Source organism: Aotus nancymaae, unplaced genomic scaffold (genome assembly GCF_030222135.1).
Source record: "Aotus nancymaae isolate 86718 unplaced genomic scaffold, 86718_ANA_hifiasm-v0.15.2.pri h1tg000007l, whole genome shotgun sequence".
Lineage (NCBI taxonomy): Eukaryota > Metazoa > Chordata > Mammalia > Primates > Aotidae > Aotus > Aotus nancymaae.
Genome location: NW_026988418.1, coordinates 60,326,325 through 60,352,433, shown reverse-complemented (window position 1 = coordinate 60,352,433; position 26,109 = coordinate 60,326,325). Strand labels below are relative to the sequence as shown.

Sequence of the window (26,109 nt, the reverse complement as noted above, 5' to 3'; positions counted from 1 at the left end):
AACATGAAGAGTTAAATATGTTACATAATATTCTGGAAAATGCAAATTAAATGACAAAACTTAGTGAAATAGTTTTGTCTGACACGATCAACTCTTGCTGAGGTTGTGAAACAGGAAAAGTCATAACCCTGTTGCTGGGAATTTAAATTGGTAAATGCATATGGAAAATAATGTCATCTTGTAAAATTGAATATGTAACCTGCCCTATGACCTGACAATTCCAATCCTAGGTATATACTATAGAGAAATTCTACATTCTTGTAAACCAGGAGACGTTTATAAGAACATTCATAGCATTATTGTGTGTATCAACCCCAAAATGGAGACAACTCAGTACCCTGAACAATTGAATACATAAATAAACAGTATTATATTCATGCAATGGAACACTACTCAGCAGTGAAAATGAACTGTACTTATTATACACATAAATATCTCAAATGTAACTGTTCAATGAGAAAAGCAAGCCAGAAAAATAATGTTCTATGAAAACATTTGTATACAGTTCAAAAACAAAAAATCTTGAAATATTTTTTAGGGATACATAATTATGCAATCTATGAAGAAGAGTAAGGGAATATAAATTAAGAATGTCTGTTATACTTGAAAGGGCAATAGGGGAAAACTAATGAAGAAGGAGGGGCATTTAACAGTTTTTATCAATATTGGTAATGGTCTATATTTTAAAGTTGGTGATTGACTTATGGATATAAAATGCAGTCTGATTCATCATTATATTACTCATACCCCTCTTCCCAATTCCTATTCCTGCCATATAACACCTCTCCAGTAATAATCTAAGATAAAAGTGAATATGAAGGGTGCTAATTCAGGGCTTTCCTTCCCTCTTGATAATTTGTATATATGAATTATACCTACACAACTCAGTAAATATTTATACAAAGTATGTGAAAATAATATAAAAGGAAGTTTTTGCTTCTCTATAGAAAATTAATCTCATTAAGAATATACCTTTTCTTTGAATCACGTGAGTTTTCTGTCAAATGGATATACTTATACTAATAAAGCATATTAAACTCATTGAGAGTAACCAATGTAAATATTGTTGAGAAATTCATTAAAAATAAATGCATGGGTGTTTATTTTATATTACTTGTCAAGACTAAATACATATTTTAGGGGAGAAGATAGATTTTGAGAAAATAAAACACATCTCATCATATGAAAGTATAAGGAATCTTAAAAAATCTTTTAAGATTCATAAAACCACAAAATGAATATGGAATATTTTCAAGCAATCTATAGCATTTACTAATATTCATGCATTTTTCTTTACTTAAAGGTCAATACATTAGAGTTAGAACTAGAAAGTGCCAAACAGAAATTTCAAGAAATGACTGACAGCTATCAGAAGGAAATTGAGGACAAAAAGATATCAGAAGAAAATCTTTTAGACGAGGTGGGAAAAACTTAATGTATTCAGAATTTATTATACTAAAAATCTATATTTTTATTAGGATTTTAAGAGAAAAGTAAAAAAATCTTAAATTTTAAATTATGGTTTAAAAAAAGGTTTAGTAAATTTATATTAGGGTCAGTTTATTTTTATAGAAGCTAAAACTATTCTTGTTATTCTAAGTGTTTGAGTATATAATTATTTTGGAAGGATTAAATGATTGCTGCAGTGTTATACTGTCATCCTACTTCAGAGAACACCCTGAAAAAACCCCAAACAGTGCATTTTCTACTTGTTTTTCTAGTTTTCTGGTGTTTGAAGTTTGCATTATATTTAAGTAGAACACTTAAATAACATTTTATTTAAGTAGAATACTATTAACACTTGTTTGTTTTTTGTGCATTGATTTTAAGAAACTTTTTTTTGCTTATTTTATAGGTTAAGAAAGCAAAAGTAATAGCTGATGAAGCAGTAAAATTACAGAAAGAAATTGATATACGATGTCAACATAAAATAGCTGAAATGGTAGCACTTATGGAAAAACATAAGGTAATTTTTTTCTTCTTATATAATGAAAATTATTAATAGGAGTCATATTTCTGTTAAAAATGGTGAAATCAAGATAGTATTCTTATTTGTCAGAAAAGATTATTGTCTATGCAATAGTGACTGACTATAGCTGGAATACCTTTGATGCCCATTTCTCTAAGTTCAGATCTTAACTGTACAAAGTTGAGCCTGAGTGTCACTTCCTTGAGGAAATCTCTATTATCTGTGATGAATGAAAGTAATCACTCTTTTTCTGGATTCTCCTAGTAGTCTCTAATAGCACTTTCTACCTTTTATATTTTTAAGTACATGCCCAGATAAATATTTCATTGGTATTTGTATTCTGTAGGTATATCTAACACATAAAAGGCTAAATTAATTTTTATCAAAGGACAAAATAGATAAAATGCTTAGTGTTTGATATGTTTGTGTCTTATATTTTTAATTGTTGTTTTAGAGTATCCATCTGTTAAGGAACTAAGCCTCATTCTTAAGATTTGGAGAAGAAGTAGAGTATACCTACCTATTCATTAAAAAAAAACCAAACTGCTGGAATAAGAGATTATTATGAGAGAACCAGTGGGCATTTAAAAACATAATTTAAATAACATTGTGAGCTCATAGATTTAAACAAATTTGGTGTGTTTCAATGCAGTGCAGCATGTGTCCTTATTGATAACTCACATTTTCCCACGTTTGGCCAGCAGGAGCCTCTTCAAGGTGGCTGGCAAGTTCTTTTGACTTAATTTTAATTTTCTCTGATAACTTTCTTTGAGTTATGACAAAATGTTTAAGGCTTATATTTCCTGTCCCAGGTTTGGAATCAGTCAGTTTTGTAGAAGTCTTGGTGTTTCTGTCATATTTTTAAATGTTAAAATTCAATGTTTCCAATAAAAGAATTATCTTCTGCTCTTAGGTTATTTCCAAGACTGTTGAGTGTTTCACCGTTGAGGTTGTTTGAATGAAAAAATGTAATTGAAACATTAAAAATATATGTACTCATATATATTACTGAATTTATAAACATCATTTTTCTGCAAAATTAAATACTAAATAATTAATTAAATACTAAATTAAATATTTAATAAAATATGTTAGCATACCAATTTTATAATCTAGTTTTAATACACCTAAAATATCTTATTTGTTTAATATAGCACCAATATGATAAGATCATTGAAGAAAGAGACTCAGAATTAGGACTTTACAAGAGCAAAGAACAGGAGCAGACATCACTGAGAGCATCTTTGGTGAGATACAGAAAAAATAGCAGTTTTCATAATGTCAACAGTGACTGGTGGTAAAGAATAATATTAAGTGGCCAGGCGCGGTGGCTTACGCCTATAATTCCAGCACTTTGAGAGGCCGAGGCGGGTGGATCACGAGGTCAAGAGATCGAGACCATCCTGGTCAACATGGTGAAACTCCGTCTCTACTAAAAATACAAAAATTAGCTGGGCATGGTGGCCTGCGCCTATAGTCCCAGCTACTTGGGAGGTTGAGGCAGGAGAATTGCTTGAACCCAGGAGGCGGAGGTTGCGGTGAGCCGAGATCACGCCATTGCACTCCAGCCTGAGTAACAAGAGTGAAACTGTCTCAAAAAAAAAAAAAAAAAAAAAGGAATAATATTAAGTAAAACTAATTTTTGAGCTATAGAATGAGGCTTAAATCTGACAGGGATCTTATAGCTCTTCTAGTTAAATGTTTTTTCTAATTTAATTTTCAAAATAGTGGTAACTTTTTTTCAAGTGAAAATTTATAAACTCCAATTAACAAATTTGGACTTCTGATTGAAATTGGGAGAGGAGGGTAGGATAAATTGGGAGAGAACAAGGAGAGATATACTTTGTGTTAAATTTTTCTTTAAAGAAAACTATAAAAATCTTTTTTTTTTTTTTTTTGAGATAGAGCCTTTCTTTGTTGCCCAGGCTGGAGTGCACTAGCATGATCTTGGCTCACTGCAACCTCTACCTCCCGGCTTCAAGCAATCCTCCTGCCTCAGCCTCCCGAGTAACTGGGACTACAGATGTGCATCACCACGCCCAGCTAATTTTTGTATTAATATTTTTAGTAGAGATGGGGTTTCAGCATGTTGGCCAGGCTGGTACTCCTGACCTTGAGTGATCTGCCTGCCTCTGCCTCCCAAAGTGCTGGGATTACAGGCATAAGCCACTGTGTCCAGCCTAAAAAACTTGTTTAAATGAGGTCTTGAGCTATGTTCAGCTAGCAGCCTTTATATTGGTTGACTTTAAAAGTATCTATATTTTATGAGTGAATTTATTTCTCTACAAAGTTGAATTTACTCAGAGCACTAGTTTATATTTTCATTGTCTTGAGAAATACATGGAAGCTGTTATAAACTTCATGTTTTTTTTTTTCTTTAGGAGATTGAACTATCCAATTTTAGAAATGAACTTTTGTCTGTTAAGAAGCAACTTGAAATAGAAAGAGAAGAAAAAGTAGGTTTTGTGGCATTACAGATAAAATGATTATAAGGTTTTGGGGCAACTTTGGATTTTTAGAAATATGTCATATTATAAAATAATATGATAAATTTCAGTAATAGGATGAGAAAATAATTTTTCCCCATAAGCTTTTTTCTAGAAACATTTAGAATATTTCCTAATGTAAATGTAAAACACATGTAAATTTAAGTGTGTTTTTAAGAAAAGAAACACTTTCTACTCTAAGTATTTGAGTAATATTATCTCATGTTAAAATGCTTATATATTTAGATGTGCTTTTTTTTGAAGGTATTCATCATGTTTCAGCAAAAAGGCTATCTCTATAGCGTTTTGCAGTTTACAGAGTGAATTGATTCACACTATAAATGACAAATACTATTTTATTTTTGCTTTCTATGAGATAGGAACTGTGTTTAGTACCCTACTTACATTTAATTTAATCATTACAGCAATGTTATATGCAATACTTTATTATTATCTTTATTTTTACAGAAGTTACATTATTTATTCAAGATTACATAGTAAGAGAGCAGAATGACTAGAATTCAAATCTAGGTCTATTTTTGCATGGCTTCAAACCTGTTCTCTTAATCACTCTGGAACAGCTTTGATAGATCTTCTAGTTAAATGTTTTTTCTAATTTAATTTACAGTTTCTTACACTTTCAATTTCAAGCCTCTGAGACTTTGTTTACTTTGTTTCCTGGATTTAATTCCTTTAATCTTTCTCTATCTTGGAAAATCTCACAGATCTTTCATCTTCTAGTTGTGGGCTTACTATATATGTGTGTAATCTCATAGCACTTTGTTTTTAATGTTAAAATGGTTATTTTACTCTGTGCCCCTTATTATATTGCAAGCTCTTCAAGGGCTAATTATGCCTTAATTATCTTTGTTTTACCTTTATCTGAGTACAGGCCTTTGAAATTTTTACATTTTCAATAAACGTCTTTTAAAGGAATAACAAAATGGTTTTCCCGTTATTGGCAATAATAAGATTCATGCTTACCTTTATGCTACAGTTTCAGTAGAAGAGGAATTCTTCTATGGTTTAACTCTTTTATGCTATTAAACCCTCAGCAATCTTTAATTTTTACTTTAGTCAATAAACATAAATAAGACTTCTGTTACTGTAGCTTGTATCCCAAGTTCTTTGACTCTCATGTAAGTAGAAATTAACACCAAACCAAATAGACATTTTTTTCTCGGGCAAGGTTTAATAGGCTTGTGGCTCAGTCAAAGCAAGGGCGCAGTTTATGGGAAAGGGATCTTGGTGCTAGCTCCCTGAGGCTCAGCTGTTGTCATTTTAGAAGCTGAGGCAGAAAATGGAATGATGTACAAGCATATTTAGGGAAAATTTTCTTTGCGCTTGTGTAATGGAGCATCATGCTCTGATATACATTGCATGATCAGAAAATGGTGGATAACTTCTGCCTTGGGTGGAGATTTTAGTATTAAGGTGAGATTATAATGAGGAAAACATCAGTGAAAGGTCAGTGTTGGAGTCCTTCTTGTCTTTAGCAGACTGGATCTGTTTCATTTCTTATCAGGAATGCCAGAACCTCACTTCAGTAAACCTGGAAGATGGTCAGGTTCTTATTAGGTATGCTAGAGTCCCACTTTTAGTAACCTGGGGAGACATCACTTCAAAGAGATAAATGGTTAGTTTCTTTTTTTGATGTTTAGGAATTCGGTCTAGTCAGCTAAGTTAAGAGAGGTCCTCCTTCTACTGTGTGACTTGGGTCAGCTTATTAAGGGAGATGGAAAGGTAGGGGAGAGAATATGCCTTGATATGTGAGGCTCATAGGGTCTTGATTATCATCTCTGGTCTACCAGGGCTGAATCCCTTTCCTATACTGTCTCATTTCTATCGTCCATTAAACTCCTTCAGCTGCTATACTGTCTCTGTTCTTTTCTTAAGTATTAGTCTGTTTTTTTCAGCTCTTACCTCCTCAACTCTTACAATTTAGCTGTTGGCCTAACCAGTTTCTTGACTTTGGTCACACTGAACTCCTTATTAACAAATTTAAGGGCTTATTTTTATTTGCATATCAAAAATAATTTAGGGCCTCCATTTGCATCATACTGTGTTTCTTTCTGATTATGAAAAAAGTATATAAACACATACGTGCACATATGTACACACACAAATGTGCCTGTACATAGATATACATAAAAAATTTAGGCTTGTGATAGATTGTTTTATTCAAAATGTATGCTGCCCTTTTCTATTAGGGCCCCTCCCAAAGGAAAAATTATGTATTTCTACCTTGCTGACTTCAGATTTGGCCAAATGTGCTAGATTTAATCAGCTAATATTTTGTTGAGGATTTTACATCTAAGTTCATGAGAAATATTAGTCTATAGTTTTCTTCTTTATACTATTTTGTCTGGTTATGATAAATCATGAGTCTGCAAGTGTTTTCCTCACTTCTGTTTTCAGGAAGAATTGTATAAAATTGGTGTTAATTTTTCTTTCTGTTTGGTAGACTTCTCCAATGAAACTATCTAGGCTTGTAGATTTCTGAAAGGGACTTTTAAATAAATTCAATTTGTGTAATGGCTAATTAGACTGTTTCAGGGTCATCACTAAGAGGGGGAATAGAAGGTAACCTACTTATATATCCTCACAACAACAAGAATTCTGCACCTATCCAGTCAAAATCTCACTTTGGGAGCTTCGGGGCTCAAGTGGGGGTCTCTGAAACCCTAGTGGAACCAAAGACCTTGGATAAATGTTTGAGATGATAGATATCCTAATTATCCTGATTTTGATCATTAGGTATCAGATACAGATATCAAAATATCACATGTACTTTCAAAATATGTATAACTATTATATATCAATAAAAATTATTTAGTAATTTATCTTTTAATTATTCAGTTTTAAGAGTACGATTTGCAGATATTTTCTCTCATTCTTTGGGTTGTTTTTTCAGTTTCTAGTTAGTATCATTTGCAACACAAAGGTTTTCATTTTGATGAAATTCAGTTTATCTAGATGCCCTTTATCAGACTAAGTTTTCTTCTATTACTAATTAGTTTAAAGTTTGCTTTGTTTTCTTTTGTTTTACCATAAAAGGGTGTTAGGTTTTGTGAAATGCTTTTTCCATGTCTATTGAGGTGATTATGTGTGTTTTGTCCTTTATTCTATTAATATTATGTATTAAAGTAATTGATTTTCAGATGTGAAACCACCTTTACATTCTTGGGAGAAATCCTACTTGGTTATGGTATATAATCTTCATTTTATTTTTCTGGATTTGATTGGCTAGCATTTTGAGCTGAGGAGTTTTTACATCTACATTCATGAGAGCTATTGGGCTATGGTTTATTTTAATTTTTAATTTTTGTGGGTACATTGTAGATGTGTATATTTCTGGGGTATATGGGATATTTTAATACAAGCATACATTGTAAAATAATTATATCAGAGTGAATGAGGTATCCATTACCTCAAGCATTTATCCTTGGTATTACAAACAATCCAATTATATTTTCTTAGTTATTTTAAATGTCCAATTAAATTATTGGCTATAATCACCCTATTGTGCTATCAAATGCTAGATCTTATTCATTCTATTTTTTATACCCATTAACCATTCCCCTTTCTCCACAGGCCCCCTCCACTCCTCCCTACTACCCTTCCCAGCTTCCGATAACCATCCTTCTACTCTCTATCTCCATGGTTCAATGGCTATAATTTTTAGTGTCCACAAATAAGTGAGAACTTGCGAATTTTGCCTTTTTGTGCCTAGCTTATTTCATTTAACATAATGACCTCTAGTTCCACCCATGCTGTTGCAAATCACAAGATCTCATTCTTTTTTATGGCTGAATAGTACTCCATGGTGTGTATGTGCCACATTTTCTTTATCCATTTCTCTGTTGATGGACATTTGCGTTGCTTCCAAATCTTGGCTATTGTGAAGTGCTGAAGTAAACATGGGAGTGCAGACATCTCTTATGTATGTGTATTTCTTTTCTTTTGGGTATATACTTGGCAGTGTGATGGCTGGATCATATAGTAGCTGGTTATTTTTAGTTTTTTTTGAGATGGAATCTTGCTCTGTTGCCCAGGCTAGACTGCAATGGCACGATCTCGGCTCACTGCAACTTCTGCCTCCCGGGTTCAAGTGATTCTCCTGCCTTGCAGCTATAGCAACCAGCTATAGCCTTCCAAGTAGGTGGGATTACAGGCATGCACCACTATACGTGGCTTATTTTTGTATTTTTAGTAGAGACAGGTTTTTGCTTTGTTGGTCAGGCTGGGCTCAAACTCCTGACCTCAGATGATCCACCTGTCTTGGCATCCCTAAGTGCTAGGGTTACAGGTGTGAGCCACCGCACACAGCCTATTTTTAGTTTTTTGAGGAACCTCCAAACTGTTCTCCATAGTGATTGTACTAATTTACATTTGCACCAGCAGTGTATGAGGATTCCTTTTTCTCCATATCTTTGTCAGCATTTGTTATTGCCTGACTTTTGGATAAAAGCCATTTTAACTGGGGTAAGAAGATACTTCATTGTAGTTTTTATTTGCATTTCTCAGATGATTGATGATATTGAGCACCTTTTCATATACCTGTTTGCCATTGGTATGTCTTCTTTTGAGAAATGCCTATTCAGATCTTTGCCCAGTTTTAATTGGATTATTAGATTTATTCCCATAGGGTTATTTGAGCCCTTTCTGTATTGTGCTTATTAACCCCTTATCAGATGGATAGTTTACAAATATTTTTTCCTATTCTGTGAGTTGTCTCCTTACTATGTTGATTGTTTCCTTTGCTGTGAAGAAGCTTTTTAACTTGATGTGATCTGATTTGCCTATTTTTGCTTTGATTGCCTGTACTTGTGGAGTATTACTCAAGAAATCTTTGCCTAGTCCAATGTCCAGGAGAGTTTCCTCAGTGTTTTCTTTTAGAGGCCTTAGATTTAAGTATTTAATCCATTTTGATTTGATTTTTAGGTATAGTGAGAGATAGGAGTCTAGTTTCATTCTTCTGCATATGGATATCCTGTTTTCCAGCACTGTGTATTGAAGAGATTGTCCTTTCCCTGTTGTATGTTCTTGGCAACTTTGTCAAAAATGAGTTCACTGTAGATACATGGATTTGTTTCTGGGTTTTCTATTCTGTTCCATTAATCTATGTGTCTGATTTTATGTTAGTACGATGCTGTTTTGGTTACTATGGCTGTGTAGTATAATTTGAAGTCAGGTAATGTGATTCCTCTAGTTTTGTTCTTTATCCTCAAGATGTTTTTGGCTATTCTGAGTCTTTTATGGTTCCATATAAATTTTAGTGTTGTTTCTTCTATTTCTGTGAAGAATGTCATTGGTATTTTGATAGAGGTTGCATTGAATCTGTAGACTGCTTTGGGTAGTACAGATATTTGAAAAAATTGATTGTACCAGTCCATGAACAGGGAGTATCTTTCTATTTTTTTGTGTCCTCTTTAATTTTATTCATCAGTGTTTTATAGTTTTCATTGTAAAGATCCTTCATTTCTTTGGGTAAGTTAATTTCTAGGTGTTTAATTTTATTTGTAGCTATTGTAAATGGGATTACTTTTTTGACTTATTTTTCAGATTGTTCATTATTAGCATGTAGAAATGGTACTGATTCTTGTACGTTGATTTTGTATCCTGCAACTTTACTGAATTTCTTTATCAGTTTTCATAGTTTTTTGGTGGACTCATTAAGTTTTTCCAAATATAGGCTCATATCATCTGAAAAGGATTATTTGACTTCTTTCTTTACAATTTGGAAGCTGTTAATTTCTTTCTCTTGTTTGATGGCTATAGCTAGGACTTCCATTACTAATTTGAATAACAGTGGTGAAAGTGGGCATCCTTGTTGTATTCCAGATCTTAGAGGAAAGACTTTCAGTGTTTCTTTTTTTTGTTGAAAACTTTGTGAATTCTTATCTTTATTATTATTTTTTTTTATTTCAATAGTTTTTGGGAAACAGGTGGTGTTTGGTTACTTGGAAAAGTTCTTTAGTGGTGATTTCTGAGATTTTGGTGCACCCATCACCTGAGCAGTGTACACTGTACCCAATGTGTAGTCTTTTATTCCTCATCCCCCTCCCACCTTCTCCTTGAGTCTCCAAAGTCCTTTAACTCCCACTTATAAGTAAGAACATATGATGCTTAGTTTTTTATTCCTAAGTTACTGAACTTAGAATAATGAGCTTGAACTCCATTCAGGTTGCTTCAAATGCCATTATTTTGTTCCTCTTTATGGCTGAGTAGTATTCTGTGGTATATATATATATATACACCAAATTTTATCTGCCCATTGATTGATGGGCATCTGGGCTGGTTCCATATTTTTGCAATTGCAAATTGTACTGCTATAAAGGTGTGTGTGCAAGTGTCTTTTCCATGTAATGACTTCTTTTCCTCTGGGTAGATACCCAGTAGTGGGATTGCTGGATCAAATGGTAGATCTATTTTTAGTTCTTTAAGGAATCTCCACACTGTTTTCCATAGTGGTTGTATAGTTTACATTCCCACCAGCAGTGTAAAAGTGTACTCTTTTCACCACATCCACACCAACATCTATTATTTTTTAATTTTTTGATTATGTCTATTCTCGCAGGAGTAAGGTAGTATTGCATTGTGGTTTTGATTTGTATTTCCCTGATCATTAATGATGTTGAGCATTTTTTTATATGTTTGTCAGCCATTTGTAGATCTTCTTTTGAGAATTAGCTATTCATGTCCTTTGCTCACTTTTTGATGGGATTTTTTTTCTTGCTGATTTGATTGGGTTTCTCGTAGATTCTGGATATTACGTCTTTTGTCAGATGCGTAATTTGCAAAGATTTTTCTCCCACTTTGTGCATTGTTTGTTTACTCTGCTGATTATTTCTTTTGCTGTGCAGAAGATTTTTAGTTTAATTAATTCCCATCTATTGACCTTTGTTTGCGCATTTGCTTTTGGGTTCTTCTTCATGAACTCTTTGCCTAAGCCAATGTCTAGAAACATTTTTCCAGTGTTATCTTCTAGACTTCTTATGGTTTCAGGTCTTTGATCCATCTTGAGTTGATTTTTGTGTAAGGCGAAAGATGAGGATCATTTCATTCTTTTACAAGTGGCTAGCCAATTATCTGAGCACCATTTGTTGAATAGGGTATCCTTTTTCCACTCCATGTTTTTGTTTTCTTTGTCAGATCAGTTGGCTGTAAGTATTTGGGTTTATTTCTGGGTTCTCTATTCTGTTCCATGGGTCTATGTGCCTATTTTTATACCAGTTTCATGCTGTTTTGTTGACTGTAGCCTTGTAGTATAGTTTGAAGTTGGGTAATGATGTGATGCCTTCTGATTTGTTCTTTTTGCTTAGTCTTGTTTTGGCTATGTGGGCTCTTTTTTAGGATTGTTTCTTCTAGTTCTGTGAAGAATGATGAAGCATTTTGATGGGAATTTTATTGAATTTATAGATTGCTTTTGGCAGTATGGTCAATTTCACAATATTGATTCTACCCATCCATGAACATGGGCTGTGTTTCCATTTGTTTGTGCCATCTATGATTTCTTTCAGCAGTGTTTTGAAGTTTTCCTTGTAGAAGTCTTTTACGTCCTTGGTTAGGTAAATTCCTAAGCATTTTATTTTTATTTCAATTATTGTAAAAGGGGTTGAGTTCTTGATTTGATTCTCAGCTTGGTCACTGTTGGTGTATAGCAATGCTACTGATTTGTGTACATTGATTTTGTATCCTAAAACTTTACTAAATTTGTTTATCAGATCTAGGAGCTTTTTGGATGGATCTTTAGGGTTTTCTAGGTATATGATCATATTATCAGTCAACAGTGACAGTTTGACTTTCTTTTTACCAATTGGGTGCCCTTTATTTATTTCTGTTGTCTGATTGCTCTGGCTAAGACGTCCAGTACTATGTTGATGATAGTCATGAAAGTGGGCATTCTTGACTTCTTTCAGTTTTCAGGGGAAATGCTTTCAAGTTTTCCTTGTTCAGTATAATGTTGGCTGTGGGTTTGTCATAGATGGCTTTTATTACCTTAAGATATGTTCTTTCTGTGCCAATTTTGCTGAGGGTTTTAATTATAAAGGGATGCTGATTTTGTCAAATGCTTTTTCTGCATCTATTGAGATAATCATACTATTTTTGTTTTTAATTGTGTTTCTGTTGTGTATCATATTTGTTGACTTGCATATTGTAAAACCATCACTGCATGCCTGGTGTGAAATCCACTTGATCATTGCGTATTATCCTTTTGATATGCTGTTATACCCAGCTAGTATTTTGTTGAGGATTTGTGCATCTGTGTTCATCAGGGATATTGATCAGTAGTTTTCTTTTTTTGTTTTGACCTCTGCTGGTTTTGGTATTAGGGTGATACTGGCTTCATATAATGATTTAGGGCAGATTTTCTCTTATATCTTTTGGAATAGTTTCAGTAGGATTGGTACCAATTCTTTGAATGTCTGAAAGAATTCAACTGTGAATCCATCTAGTCCTGGACTGTTTTATTGGCAGGTTTTAAAAAATATTATCATTTCAATCTTGCTGCTTGTTATTGGTCTGTTCAGAGTTTCTATTTCTTCCTGGTTTAATCTAGGAAGGTTTCATATTTCCATTAATTTATTCATTTCTTCTAGGTTTTCTAGTTGGTGCATGTAAAGATGTTCATAGTAGCCTTGATCTTTTTTGTTTCTCTGATATCAGTTATAATATCTCTTGTTTCATTTCTAATTGAGCTTATTTGGACTTTCTGTTTTCTTGGTTAATCTCACTAATGGCCTATCAATTTTGTTTATGTTTTCAAATAACCAGACTTTTGTTTCATTTATCTTTTGTATTTTATTTGCCTCAATTTCATTTAGTTATGCTCTGATCTTTGTGATTTCTTCTGCTCGATTTGGGTTTGGTTTGTTCTTGTTCCTCGACTTCCTTGAGGCGTGACCTTAGATTGTCTATTTGTGTTCTTTCAGACTTTTTGATATAGGCATTTAATGCTATGAACTTTCCTCTTAACACTGCTTTTGCTGTATCTCAGAGGCATTGATAGGCTGTGTCGCTATGATCGTTTAGTTCAAAGAATTTTTAAATTTCCATCTTGATTTCATTCTTGACCCAAAAAAGATCATTCAGGAGCAAATTATTTAATTTCCATATATTTGTTTGGTTATGAGAGTTCCTTTTGGAGTTGATTTCCAATTTTATTCCACTGTGGTCTGAGATAGTACGTGATATAATTTTGATGTTCTTAAATTTATTGAGACTCGTTTTGTGGCCTTTCATATGGTCTGCCTTGGAGAATGTTTCATGTGTTGATGAATAAAATGTGCATTCTGCAGTTGTTAGGTAGAATGTTCTGTAAATATCTGTTAAGTGCATTTGTTGCAGAGTATAGTTTAAGTCCATTTTTTCTTTGTTAACTTTCTGTCTTGATGACCTGTCTAGTGCTGTCCATGAAGTATTGAATTCCCCTACTATTATCCGTGTTGTTGTCTGTCTCATTTTTAAGGTCTGGTAGTCATTGTTTTATAAATTTGGGAGCTCCAGTGTTAGGTGCATCTATTTTTAGGACTCTGATCTTTTCCTTTGAACAAGTCCTTTTATCATTATGTAATGTCTCTTTTTGTCTTTTTAAACTGTTATTACTTTAAAGTCTGTTTTGTCTGATATAAGAATAACTAACTACTCCTGCCCACTTTTGGTGTCCGTTTGCATGGAATCTTTTTCCACCCCTTTACCTTAAGTTTATGTGAGTCCTTATGTGTTAGGTGAATCTATTAAAGACAGCAGATACTTGGCTTGTGAATTCTTATACATTCTGCCATTCTGTATATTTTAAGTGGAGCATTTAGGCCATTTACATTCAACGTTAGTATTGAGGTGTTAGGTACTCTTCCATTCATTGTGCTATCTGTTGCCTGAATTCTTTGATTTTTTCATTGTATTATTGTTTTATAGGCCTTGTGAAATTCATGCTTTAAAGAGGTTCTATTTTGGTGTATTTTTAGGTTTTGTTTCAAGATGTAGAACTCACTTTAGCAGTTATTGTAGTGCTAGCTTGGTAGTGACAAATTCTCTCAGCATTTGTTTGAAAAAGACTATCTTTTCTTCATGTTTGAAGCTTAATTTCACTGGATACAAAATTCTTGGCTGATAATTATTTTGTTTAAGGGTCCTAAAGATAGGACCCCAGTCCCTTCTAGCTTGTAAGGTTTCTGCTGAGAAGTCTGCTGTTAATCTGATGGGTTTTCCTTTATTGGCCAGCTTGATGCTTTTGCCTCACAGCTCTTAAGATTCTTTCCTTCATCTTTACTTTAGATAATTTGATGACCACGTGGGTGGTTCTTTCCTGGGTGTTCTTTGAACTTCTTGTATTTGGATGTTTAAATCTCTAGCAAGGTCAAGGAAGTTTTCCTTGATTATTTCCTCAAATAAATTTTCTAAACTCTTAGATTTCTGTTCTTCCTCAGGAACACCAATTATTCTTAGGTTTGTTTGTTTAACATAATCCCAGGCTTCTTGGAGGCTTTGTTCATTTTTTAAAATTATTTTTTCTTTTTAAAATTTTTTATTATACTTTAAGTTCTGGGAAATGTGCAGAACCTGCAGGTTTGTTACATAGGTATACATGTGCCATGGTGGTTTGCTGCACCAATCAACTCATCATCTACATTAGGTATTTCCCCTAATTCTATTATTCCCCTTGCCCCCACCCCTTAATAGGCCCCAGTGTGTAATGTTCCCCTCCCTGTGCCCATATGTTTTCATTATTCAGCTCCCACTTACGAGTGAGAACATACAGTGTTTGGTTTTCTGTTCCTGTGTTAGCTTGCTTAGAATGATGGTTTCCAGCTTCATCCATGTCCCTGCAAAAGACATGAACTCATTCTTTTTTATGGCTGCATAGTATTCCATGGTGTATATGTGCCATATTTTTTTTATCCAGTCTATCATTGATGGGGATTTGGGTTGGTTTCAAGTCTCTGCTATTGTGAATAATGCTGCAGTAAACATACTTGTGCATGTGTCTTTTTAGTAGAATGATTTATAATCCTTTGGATATATACCCAGTAATGGGATTGCTGGGTCAAATGTATTTCTGGTTCTAGATCCTTGAGGAATGGCCACACTGTCTTCTACAATGGTTGAACTAATTTACACTCCCACCAACAGTGTAAAAGTGTTTCTATCTTTCCATATCTTCTCCAACATCTGTTGTTTCCTGACTTTTTAATGTTTGCCATTCTAACTGGTGTGAGATGGTATCTCAATGTGGTTTTGATTTGCATTTCTCTAATTACCAGTGATGATGAGCTTTTTTTCATCTTTGTTGGCCAGATAAATGTCTTCTTTTGAGAAGTGTCTGTTCATATCCTTCTCCCACTTTTTGATGAGGTCATTTTTTTTTCTTGTAAATTTGTTTAAGTTCCTTGTAGATTCTGGATATTATATCTTTGTCAGATGGATAGATGGCAGAAATTTTCTCCCATTCTGTAGGTTGCCTTTTCTCTCTGTTGATAGTTTTTTTGGCTGTACAGAAGCTCTTTAGTTTTATTAGCTCCCATTTGTCAATTTTGTCTTTTGTTGGAATTGTTTTTGGTGTTTTAGTCATGAAATACTTGCCCATGACTCTGTCCTAGGTATTGCCTAGGTTTTCTTCTAGGGTTTTTAATGGGTTTAGGTCTCACGTTTAAGTCTTTAATCCATCTTGAGTTAATTTTTGTATAAGGTGTAAGGAAGATGTCTAGTTTCAGTTTACTGCATATGGCTAGCCAGTTTTCTAAACACCATTTTATTAAATAGGGAATTATTTCCCCATTGCTTGTTTTCATCAGGCTTGTCAAAGATCAGATGGTTGTAGATGAGTGTTTAAGTCTCTGACTATTACTGTGTGGGAGTCTAAGTCTCTTTTAGGGCTCTTAGAAATTGTTTTATGAATCTGGGTGCTCCTGTATTGGGTGCTTATATATTTAGGATAGTAAGCTCTTCTTGTTGCATTGATACCTTTACCATCATGTAATGCACTTCTTTGTCTTTTTTTGATCTTTATTGGTTTAAAGTCTGTTTTATCAGAGACTAGGATTGCGACCTCTGCTTTTTTTTTGCTTTCCATTTTCTTGATAAATATTCCTCCATCCCTTTATTTTGAGCCTATGTGTGTCTCTGCACTTGAGATGAGTCTCCTGATACAGCACACTAATGGATCTTGGCTTTTTATCCAATTTGCTAGTCTATGTCTTTTAATTAAGGCATTTAACCCATTTACATTAAAGGTTAATATTGTTATGTGTGAATTTAATCCTGTCATTATCATGCTAGCTGGTTATTTTGCCCATTAGTTGATGCTGTTTCTTCTTAGTGTTGATGATTTTTACATTTTGGTATTTTTTTGCAGTGGCTGGTACTGATTTTTTCTTTCCATATATAGTGCTTCCTTTAGGAGCTCTTGTTAGGCAGGTCTGGTGGTGACAAAATCCCTTAGCATTTGCTTGCCTGTAAGGGATTTTATTTTTCCTTCACTTATAAATGTTAGTTTGGCTGGATATGAAATTCTGGGTTGAAAATTCTTTTCTTTAGAATGTTAAATATTAGCCCCCACTCTCTTCCGGCTTGTAGGGTTTCTGCAGAGAGATCCACTGTTAATCTGATGTGCTTTCCTTTGTGGGTAACCCAACCTTTCTCTCTGGCTGCCCTTAACATTTTTTCCTTCATTTCAATCTTGGTGAATCTGACAATTATGTTGTCTTGAGGTTACTCTTCTTGAGGAGTACCTTTGTGGTGTTCTCTGTATTTCCTGAATTTGAATGTTGGCCTGTCTTGCTAGGTTGGGGAAGTTCTCCTGGATAATATCCTGAAGTGTGTTTTCCAACTTGGTTCCATTCTCCCAGTCACTCTCAAGTACACCAATCAAATATAAGTTTGGTCTTTTCACATGGTCCCATATTTCTTAGAGGCTTTATTCATTCCTTTTCATTCTTTTTTCTCTAATTTTGTCTTCACACTTTATTTAATTAAGTTAATCTTCAGTCTCTGATATCCTTTCTTCCTCTTGATCGATTCGACTATTGATACTTGTGTATGCTTCACAAAGCTCTCATGTTGTGTTTTTCAGCTCCATCTATGTCATTTATATTCTTCTCTAAACTGGTTATTCTAGTTAGCAGTTCCTGTAACCTTTTATCAAGGTTCTTAGCTTATTTGCACTTTGGGTTAGCACATGCTCCTTTAGCTCAGAGGAGTTTGTTATCATCCACCTTCTGAAGCCTACTTCTGTCAATTTGTCAAACTCATTCTCCATCCAGTTTTGTTTTCTTGCTGGCAAAGAGTTGTTATTCTTTGGAGGAAAAGAGGCATTCTGGGTTTTGGAATTTTCAACCTTTTTACACTGTTTTTTCCTCATCTTCATGGATTCATCTACCTTTTGTTTTTGATGTTGGAGACCTTTGGATGGGGTTTTTATGTGGGCATCCTTTTTTTGTTGATGTTGATGGTATTGCTTTTTGTTTGTTAGTTTTCCTTCTAATAGTAAGGCCTCTCTTCTGCAGGTCTGCTGGAGTTTGCTGGGGGTCCATTCCAGACCCTGTTTGCCTGGGTATTACCAGCAGAGGCTGCAGAACAGCAAAGATTGCTGCCTGCTCCTTCCTCTAGAAGCTTCATCCCAGAGGGGCATCCTCCAGATGCCAGCTGGAGTTTTCCTGTATGAGGTGTCTGTTGGCCCCTGCTGGGAGGTGTCTCCCAGACAGGAGGCATGGGGGTGAGGGACCCACTTGAGGAGGCAGTCTGTCCTTTAGCAGAGCTTGAGTGCTGTGCTTGGAGATCCACTGCTCTCTTCAGAACTGGCAGACAGGAATGTTTAAGCCTGCTGAAGCTGCACCCATAGCTGCCCCTTCCCTCAGGTGGTCTGTTTCAGGGAGTTGGGAGTTTTATCTATAAGCCCCTTACTGGGGCTGATGCCTTTCTTTCAGAGATGCCCTGTCCAGAGAGCAGGAATCTAGAGAGGCAGTCTTGCTACAGCAGCTTTGCTGTGCTGCAGTGGGCTCTGCCCAGTTTGAACTTCCCTGTTGCTTTCCTTACACTGTGAGTGGAAAACTGCCTACTTACGCCTCAGTAATGGTGGACACCCCACCGGCCCCCACCAAGCTTGTGCATTCCAGGTCAACTTCAGAATGCTGTATTGGTAATGAGAATTTCAAGCCAGTGAATCTTAGCTTGTTGGGCTCTGTGGGGGTCAGATCCACTGAGCAAGACCACTTAGCTCCCTGGTTTCAGTCCTCTTTCCAGGGGAGTGAGTGGTTCTGTATTGCTGGCATTTCATGTGCCACTGGGGTACAAAAAAAAAAAAAAAAAAAACTTCTGCAGCTAGCTCAGTGTCTGCCCAAATGACTGCCCAGTTTTGTGCTTGAAACCCAGGACCCTGGTGGTGTAGGAACCTGAGAGAATCTCCTGGTCTGTGGGTTGCAGAAACCAGGGGAAAAGTGTAGTATCTGGGCCAGATAGCACAATTCCTCAAGGCACAGTCCCTCATGGCTTCCCTTGGCTAGGGGAGGGAGTTCTCCAACCCCTTGCACTTCCTGGGTAAGGCAATGCCCCACCCTGCTTCTGCTTGCCCTCTGTGGGCTGCACCCTCTAACCAGTCCCAATGAAATGAACTGAGTATATCAGTTGGAAATGCAGAAATCATCCACCTTCTGCATTGATCTTGCTGGAAGCTGCAGACTGGAGCTGTTCCTTTTCGGCCATCTTGCCAGCCCTCCTTCCTCATGTTTTCTTTGTCTTTGTTGGATTGGGTTAATTCGAAAGCCTTGTCTTTGAGCTCTAAAGTTCTTTCCTTTACTTCTTCAATTCTATTTTTGAAACTTTCCAGTGTATTTCGCATTTCTCTAAGTGTGTCTTTCATTTCCAGAAGTTGTGATTTTTTTTTAATGATATCTATTTCTTTGGAGATTTTAAAAAATTCATATCCTATATTATTTTTAAAGTTTCTTTAAGTTTGTTTTTACCTTTCTTTGGTGCCTCCTTGAGTAGCTTAATAATCAACCTTCTGAATTCTTTTTCTGGCAATTCAGAGATTTCTTCTTGGTTTGCATCCATTGCTGGTGAGCTAGTGTGATCTTTTCATGGTATTACAGAACCTTCTTTTGCCATATTACCAGGATAATTTCTCTGTTTTTATTTTATTTTATTTTATTTTTCTCATTTGGATTGACTATTTCAGAGGAAAGATCTGGGATTCAAGGGCTGCTGTTCACATTCTTTTGTTCCATGGGGTGATCCCTTGATGTGGTACTCTCCCCCTTCCCCTAGGGATGGGGATTCCTGAAAGCATGACTACAGTGACTGTTATTGCTCTTCTGGATCTAGCTACCCAGCAGAGCTACCAGGCTCCAGGCTGGTAGTGGGGAGTGTCTGCAAAGAGTACTGTGATGTAACTCATCTTCAGGTCTCTCAGCCGTGGCTACCAACACCTTCTCCGGTGGAGGTAGCAGGGCAGTGAAGTGGACTCTGTGAGAGTCCTTGGTTGTAGTTTAGTGTGCTGATTTTCTCAAATGCTGGTTATGCTGGCAGTGAAGTCGTCATGTGAACAGACTCAGGACCTCTGGTTAGCCAGGATGTTACAGGTAGTGAAATTAGCTGTTGTTTTCTCCTTCCTTGGAGTAGGGTTGGTCTGTTATGAGTTGCTGTAATGCCTTGAGTTAGTTGGCCTCCAGCCATGTGGTGTTGCCTTCAAGACAGCATCAGCTATGGCAGTGTGGAGGGTTACAAGCTTGGCCTAATGTCACCTGGATAAGTATTTAGGTTTCTTAGGTAATGGACACCATAGAGCTCCCTTGAGTTTATGTCTTTTGTCTTCGGTTACTAGGGGAGGTAGAGAAAGACCATCAGGTGGGGGCAGAGTTAGGTGTTTCTGAGCTTAGACTTCCCATGTGTGGGGCTTGCTATGACCACTGTAAGGGGTGTGGTGGTGGTTCTCAGGCCAATGGGCCTGTTGAGGGAGTACAGAGGGAGTGAGACTGGCTTTGTTGGCTATGTGGGAGCTGGGTGAGGCCTGTTAATGCCAGCTTTCCCCCTACTTCCCTGGCAACATGTATAAAGCATCAGAGGCAGCCGTGTAACCTGAGAGTCTTTTTTTTTTTACTAATAGGTTAGTTTTCCTGATTGTATTTATTGATACGATATGCATCAGTTTTGAATTATTCTTGTGTTTCTGTAATAAACTCTATTTGGTAATGATGTGTTTTAAAAAGTGATGTTAGATTATGCTGGCCAATATTTTATTTAGCACTTTTATGTTGGTATGCGTAAGTTGAATGGTTTGTACTTAAACTTTGTTACTGTGATAAAAACATATAACATTAAGTGCACCATCTTAACACTTTTTAAATGTACATTTCAGTAATGTTAAGTATATTCACCTTGTTGTGCAACAGATCTCTAGTAGTTTTCCATCTTGTAAAACTAAAAGTCTATACCCATTCAACATGAATTCCCTTTCCTCTTCCTCCCAGTCCTTGGCAACACCTTTGTACATTCTGTATCTGATTTTGAATACTTTACTTTGTATGAGTGGAATCATAGAGTATTTGTGTTTATGTGACTGGCTTATTTCACTTAGCATAATGTTCTCAAGGTTTATCTATGTTGTAGTATGTAACAAGATGTCCTTTTTAAAGGCTGCATAATATTCTATCTATATACCATATTTTCCTTATTATTTTTCTCTTGATGGACATTTGGGTTGCTTCTACCTCTTGCTATTGTGAATAATGCTGTAATGAATGTGAGTGTGCTACTATCTCTTTGAGATCTTGCTTTAAATTTTTTTGGATATATTTCCAGAAGTGGGATTCTTGGATCATATGGCAACTGTATTGTTAATTTTTTGAGAACCTCTATGTTGGCCATAGTGACTGTACCATTTGACATTCCCATATAACAGTGCATAAGGATTCCAATTTCTCTACATCTACATCAGCATTTGTTATTTTCTGTTTGTTTGATAGTGGCCATCCTAATGTGTGTAGATATATCTCATGTGGCTATGATTTGCATTTCTCTTATGATTAGTGATGGTGACTATTCTTTTTTTTTTTCTGAGATGGAGTTTCGCTCTTGTTACCCAGGCTGGAGTGCAATGGCGTGATCTCGGCTCACCGCAACCTCCGCTTCCTGGGTTCAGGCAATTCTCCTGCCTCAGCCTCCTGAGTAGCTGGGATTATAGGCACACGCCACCATGCCCAGCTAATTTTTTGTATTTTTAGTAGAGACGGGGTTTCACCATGTTGACCAGGATGGTCTCGATCTCTTGACCTCATGATCCACCTGCCTCGGCCTTCCAAAGTGCTGGTATTACAGGCGTGAGCCACCGCGCCTGGCAATTTTTGGTGACTGTTTTTAATATGCCTGTTAGACATTGTGTATCTTCTTTGGCGATTTGTTTGTTCAAGTCTTTTGCTCATTTTTGAATTGGGTTAATAATAATTTTAATCTGATTTTTTGGTTGTTGAGTTGTAGGAGTTTATAGATTCTGGATATTAACCCCTTGTTGATTATATATTTTAATAATGTTTTTGTCATCTTATTTTTCATTCCATATTAATTATTTCTTATTCTCTAAAGAGTGTGTGTGTGTGTGTGTGCGTGCACGCGCATGTGTGCACATGTGGGTGTCTTACTTTGGTTGATTTGAAAGGTATATGTAGTCTTTTAAATTATTTTATTGATTACTTTATACTTTAAAATAATGTATCTAATGCTGTCTCCTATTTCTTATTTCCCTGCATATACAATTTTGTATTTTTTTTTACATTTTCAAGATTGATAAAAATGTGTATTCTATTCTTTAACTATGATTCCTGTATCTCTTTAACTTGAGCTTTATAGTTACATAGATTCAACTCATCTTTTAGGCGCAACTTTTTTCCAAGTTCTCGGTCAATATGGCAATCCCCACTTTACCTATAAGCCCACTGGTATAAGGAAACTGTTACTAGATGATGGTCTTCTAATTAAAATAGATTGGCTTTTTGGGATTATGATAAATCATTTTCCCTATATCTTTCATTAATTTGTTGGAGCCTTAATCTCTGCCTAGCAATATGAAATTTGTTTACTATCTTGATATGGAGAGAGAGATTCAAAGTGTTCTAGTTGGTCCTTTCAAACTTAAAATCTCTCACTCTGTCGTCAGAACTAACATGAAGATTATTCCTTTTATTAAGTTTATTCAAACTGTATAGTCAGAATAAAAAAAAAAATAAGCACAAGATAGGTTTATGGTTCCATGGGCTCACCATGGAGTAGACTCTGATAAAATTCTATTTATTGCTTGACCCTGATATGCTTGCCCTCTGACTAGTGAAAAAATATTGGCATTATAGATCCTCAAGAATTAATGTTAGTTGATGTGCAATTACCGTGACTTAATATTTTAATCCTTGGTGCACAAGATAGTAGGAAGGATGCAGTATGTATGTGTGACATTATTTCAGAAAATTTCCACTAGAGTACTAGGTTTCCTTTTTATTCAAAGGGTTCTCGGCTGATAAATGTATTTAGATCCAAAATTTGGTCACAAGGCTGTCATTCTCTGCTCTGGTTGCTCAAGTCAGCCCTCTTGTTTGCCAGGCCATATTATAGGCATATTTTACTTATTCAGATTAAATAGGAACCGTAGTGGTCTGGCCATCTCTTTGGTCTACATGTTCTTGTATGAGCTATTTCACACCTTGGAAACATATGTTGTATTAGAACAGACTTTCCCAAGATATCCAGACCAGGAAAGGTCAGAATTGCAGAGACAGTGCAGTTATGGGAGATGGTTTCTCCCATCTGCCCTCTAGAAGCCAAGATACATATTCTGAGAGTCATTACAATATTGCTGGGTTAGAGAATGTACTTTGTCCTAAAAGACAGCATTCCAGTCCCTTAGAGTAGACTCTAATTGTGACTATAACTGAAGATCAACCATTGGTAGATAGTAGGATACATAATAAGAACAGTAAATACTATTACATCAGTTTACTGCCAGCTTCTTTCATGGGGAAGTGTTCTGTGGTTAGGAACAGTGCCATGGGAGAGATAACATGGTGTATGCAAGGTATTCAGTGAGGATAGGTACTGGCATAGACATCGTGGGCAAGTTTTACTGCCTAAAGTTCTGTACACTTGGAGATTTTCCTTTTCTAAGACCTCTAATATTCCCTGGAGTTGTAAAAATTTTGTTCTTCAAATGGTTATCATGTTACAGATACCCTACTTATTTGTTTATGCAGGCCAGGCTTTTCTTTTATCTTACTGAATAAATTCTGTTTAGTGATATTAGCATATCACTCTTTCTACTCTGATCACAACTCTCCTTTCCATTTTTATCTTGACCGCACAGACCCTATTCTTCAGCAAAGTTACGTATTATTGTCTAAGTATTGTGCTCTTTTCTATATTTATTCATGTGTTGATTTTTGCTTCTCAATTTTTCTTTTTACCCTCATCTATCCCCTCTTGAAAACTTGTTCATTATGAAAGTTCAATTGAAATATACCTTTTTTCAACATGGATGGAAAAATCTAATTCTGCCTGTAAAGGCTCGCAATATTTTAGATCTTTTTGCAACTTTTCACAGCTTAGTTACCTGTGTGTCTCTCACTGTGTAATTTGTTCCATTAACTTTATTTTCAAATAAGAAGGCTGAGATTCAGAATTTTAAGAGACTTATTCACGAGTCCACAGATATGCACTAGAGACAGATTAGAATAAAAAGATAATCAAAACTAAATAATATCTCTGTAGAAAGGTACTAACTTCTCTTTTTTTCTTTTTGTTATCTTAAAGATTGAGAGGTTAGTCATCTTTCTTTGTTAATACTTATTAGGAAAGATTTTGATAATAACATTCGTTTGTGATTATAGTGATGATTATGCTATTTGTACTTGATATTTATTTTTAATAGGAAAAACTTAAAAAAGAGGCAGAAGAAAACACATTTACTCTTAAAGAAAAAAAGGACAAGGTAAGAGCATGTGATTCTCATAGTTTTTAAATATCAATTCAATTTCCAACATCTACTTAGAAATGATTTTTTTTTGTTTATAAGTAGGAAAATAACATTTTAAATATACAATTTTATTTTCTAAATTGTTTCTTGCTATTTATTAACTCAAAAGCATTTTAGCTAAAAATTTCAAAATTTTGTCATTTGAAGATTTAGAGAAGGTTTCAGTCTAATGCAGAAACAAAAAAGAAGAAAAAAGAAGCATTCAGTCTTTTTCTGTAATTCTTTTTATAGTTTTAATTAGGTACTTCTGTGTTTCTTAAAAATTTTTTAATATTAGAGGCAAAATATTTTCATAAATAATTCTAAAGCTCATTTAGATTATGTCTAATTTTGGGCTTTGGAGGAGTTTAATAAATGACATCCTGTTTTCCTCACTTATGTTCTGAACCAACTGAGAAAAGCAAGGGAGAATAAAATTAGTATTTTTTATTATTGAAGACTTTATTAAGTATCAGTATTTTAAAAACTGGAGAATGCAACTTATATTTGAAGGCAAAAGGGTCTCTTAATTTTGAAATCCCAATTTAGACAAGTTTATCTACTATCACAAGTAGAGCTTGACTAGCATAAGTCTACCCACTCAATGGCCTGCTCTTGTAAAACAGGGTATAAAGGAGTAGAGCAGAATGTATGTGTAATTCCTACAGATCTCAAGAGGAGGAATAAGAAAGAGGCTGAGCTGTATGTGTCCAGTTTCTTCTTTTCTTTAAATTCACCAATCACATTAAGTAATTTTTTCCCCTAAATAAGGAAGCAGGAAGAGGTTTGGAATGTTAACCCTTGTGGTACTCCCTGCATGTGGAAGGAAACATCAGTCATAGAGAAGAATACCCTTCAGCTTCTAACCTATTTGATAATATAGGGTTATTGCAGAAAAATTTTGATTTATCATTTTTGGTTAAAATGATTAAGAATATTATTTATATATAGTGATATAATCTCCTAAGTTCCTACAGACTTTGCTGTGATTATAATTAAAACTGGAAGGAAATGACACTCAGAGTAGTTTGAGAACAGTTCATTACATTTTATTAAATGTGGGTTAAAAGAAAGAGAATAAAGGAAAGACATATTGAACCTGTGAGTGAATATTGAGTGCTTCATATATTCCAGACACAATGCTAGACAGTTGAAAACATTATATTTGGAGAAATTATAATCATAATAAAATTAGCCAGAATGGTTAGGTATAGACTTAAGGAAGTATCTAATGAATATAGCAAATTGGTTAATCTCTAATATTCTTTTCTAAATTTAGAATGTGTTTGTATTATGAAAGTATGTATCACATATTCTTATAGAGGTGTTCTGATTCATGTATCATTCTATTTGTTTCCATTATCAAGTAAATTAGTAAATGCCATATATTTTATCTGAGAGTCTGGATATATATGTTGCAAATTGAACCATCTTAATGTATTGCAGAATGACAAAATGATAAATGAAGAAATTTAACTAGCCTTTTTTTTTTGCTGTAATTTATTCCAACACTACTGAAATAGAAGCCTTATAAATAATATTTGTCAAATTTACCAAATGTTTCTGAGTTTGGACATTTACTTAACTTCTTTGTTCTTCAGTTTTCTCATTTATAAAGGGATAATTATAATACCTATTTCCTAAAGTTGTTATGAGTATTA

The 26,109-nt window shown here is 34.9% G+C and overlaps 1 protein-coding gene across 2 annotated transcripts in view; it reads left to right on the top strand.

The window, feature by feature from the left end:
* Positions 1-26,109, top strand: part of SYCP1 (synaptonemal complex protein 1) — a 110,664-nt gene that overhangs the window by 73,591 nt on the left and 10,964 nt on the right. Inside the window, exons 23-27 of one of the 2 annotated variants that reach the window (XM_064371878.1) lie at positions 1,304-1,420; positions 1,856-1,966; positions 3,124-3,216; positions 4,351-4,425; positions 24,365-24,424. In XM_064371878.1, the coding sequence (XP_064227948.1) occupies positions 1,304-1,420; positions 1,856-1,966; positions 3,124-3,216; positions 4,351-4,425; positions 24,365-24,424 (456 nt within the window). The remainder of the gene's footprint in view (positions 1-1,303; positions 1,421-1,855; positions 1,967-3,123; positions 3,217-4,350; positions 4,426-24,364; positions 24,425-26,109) is intronic. The other variant, XM_064371881.1, reaches the window with a different exon arrangement.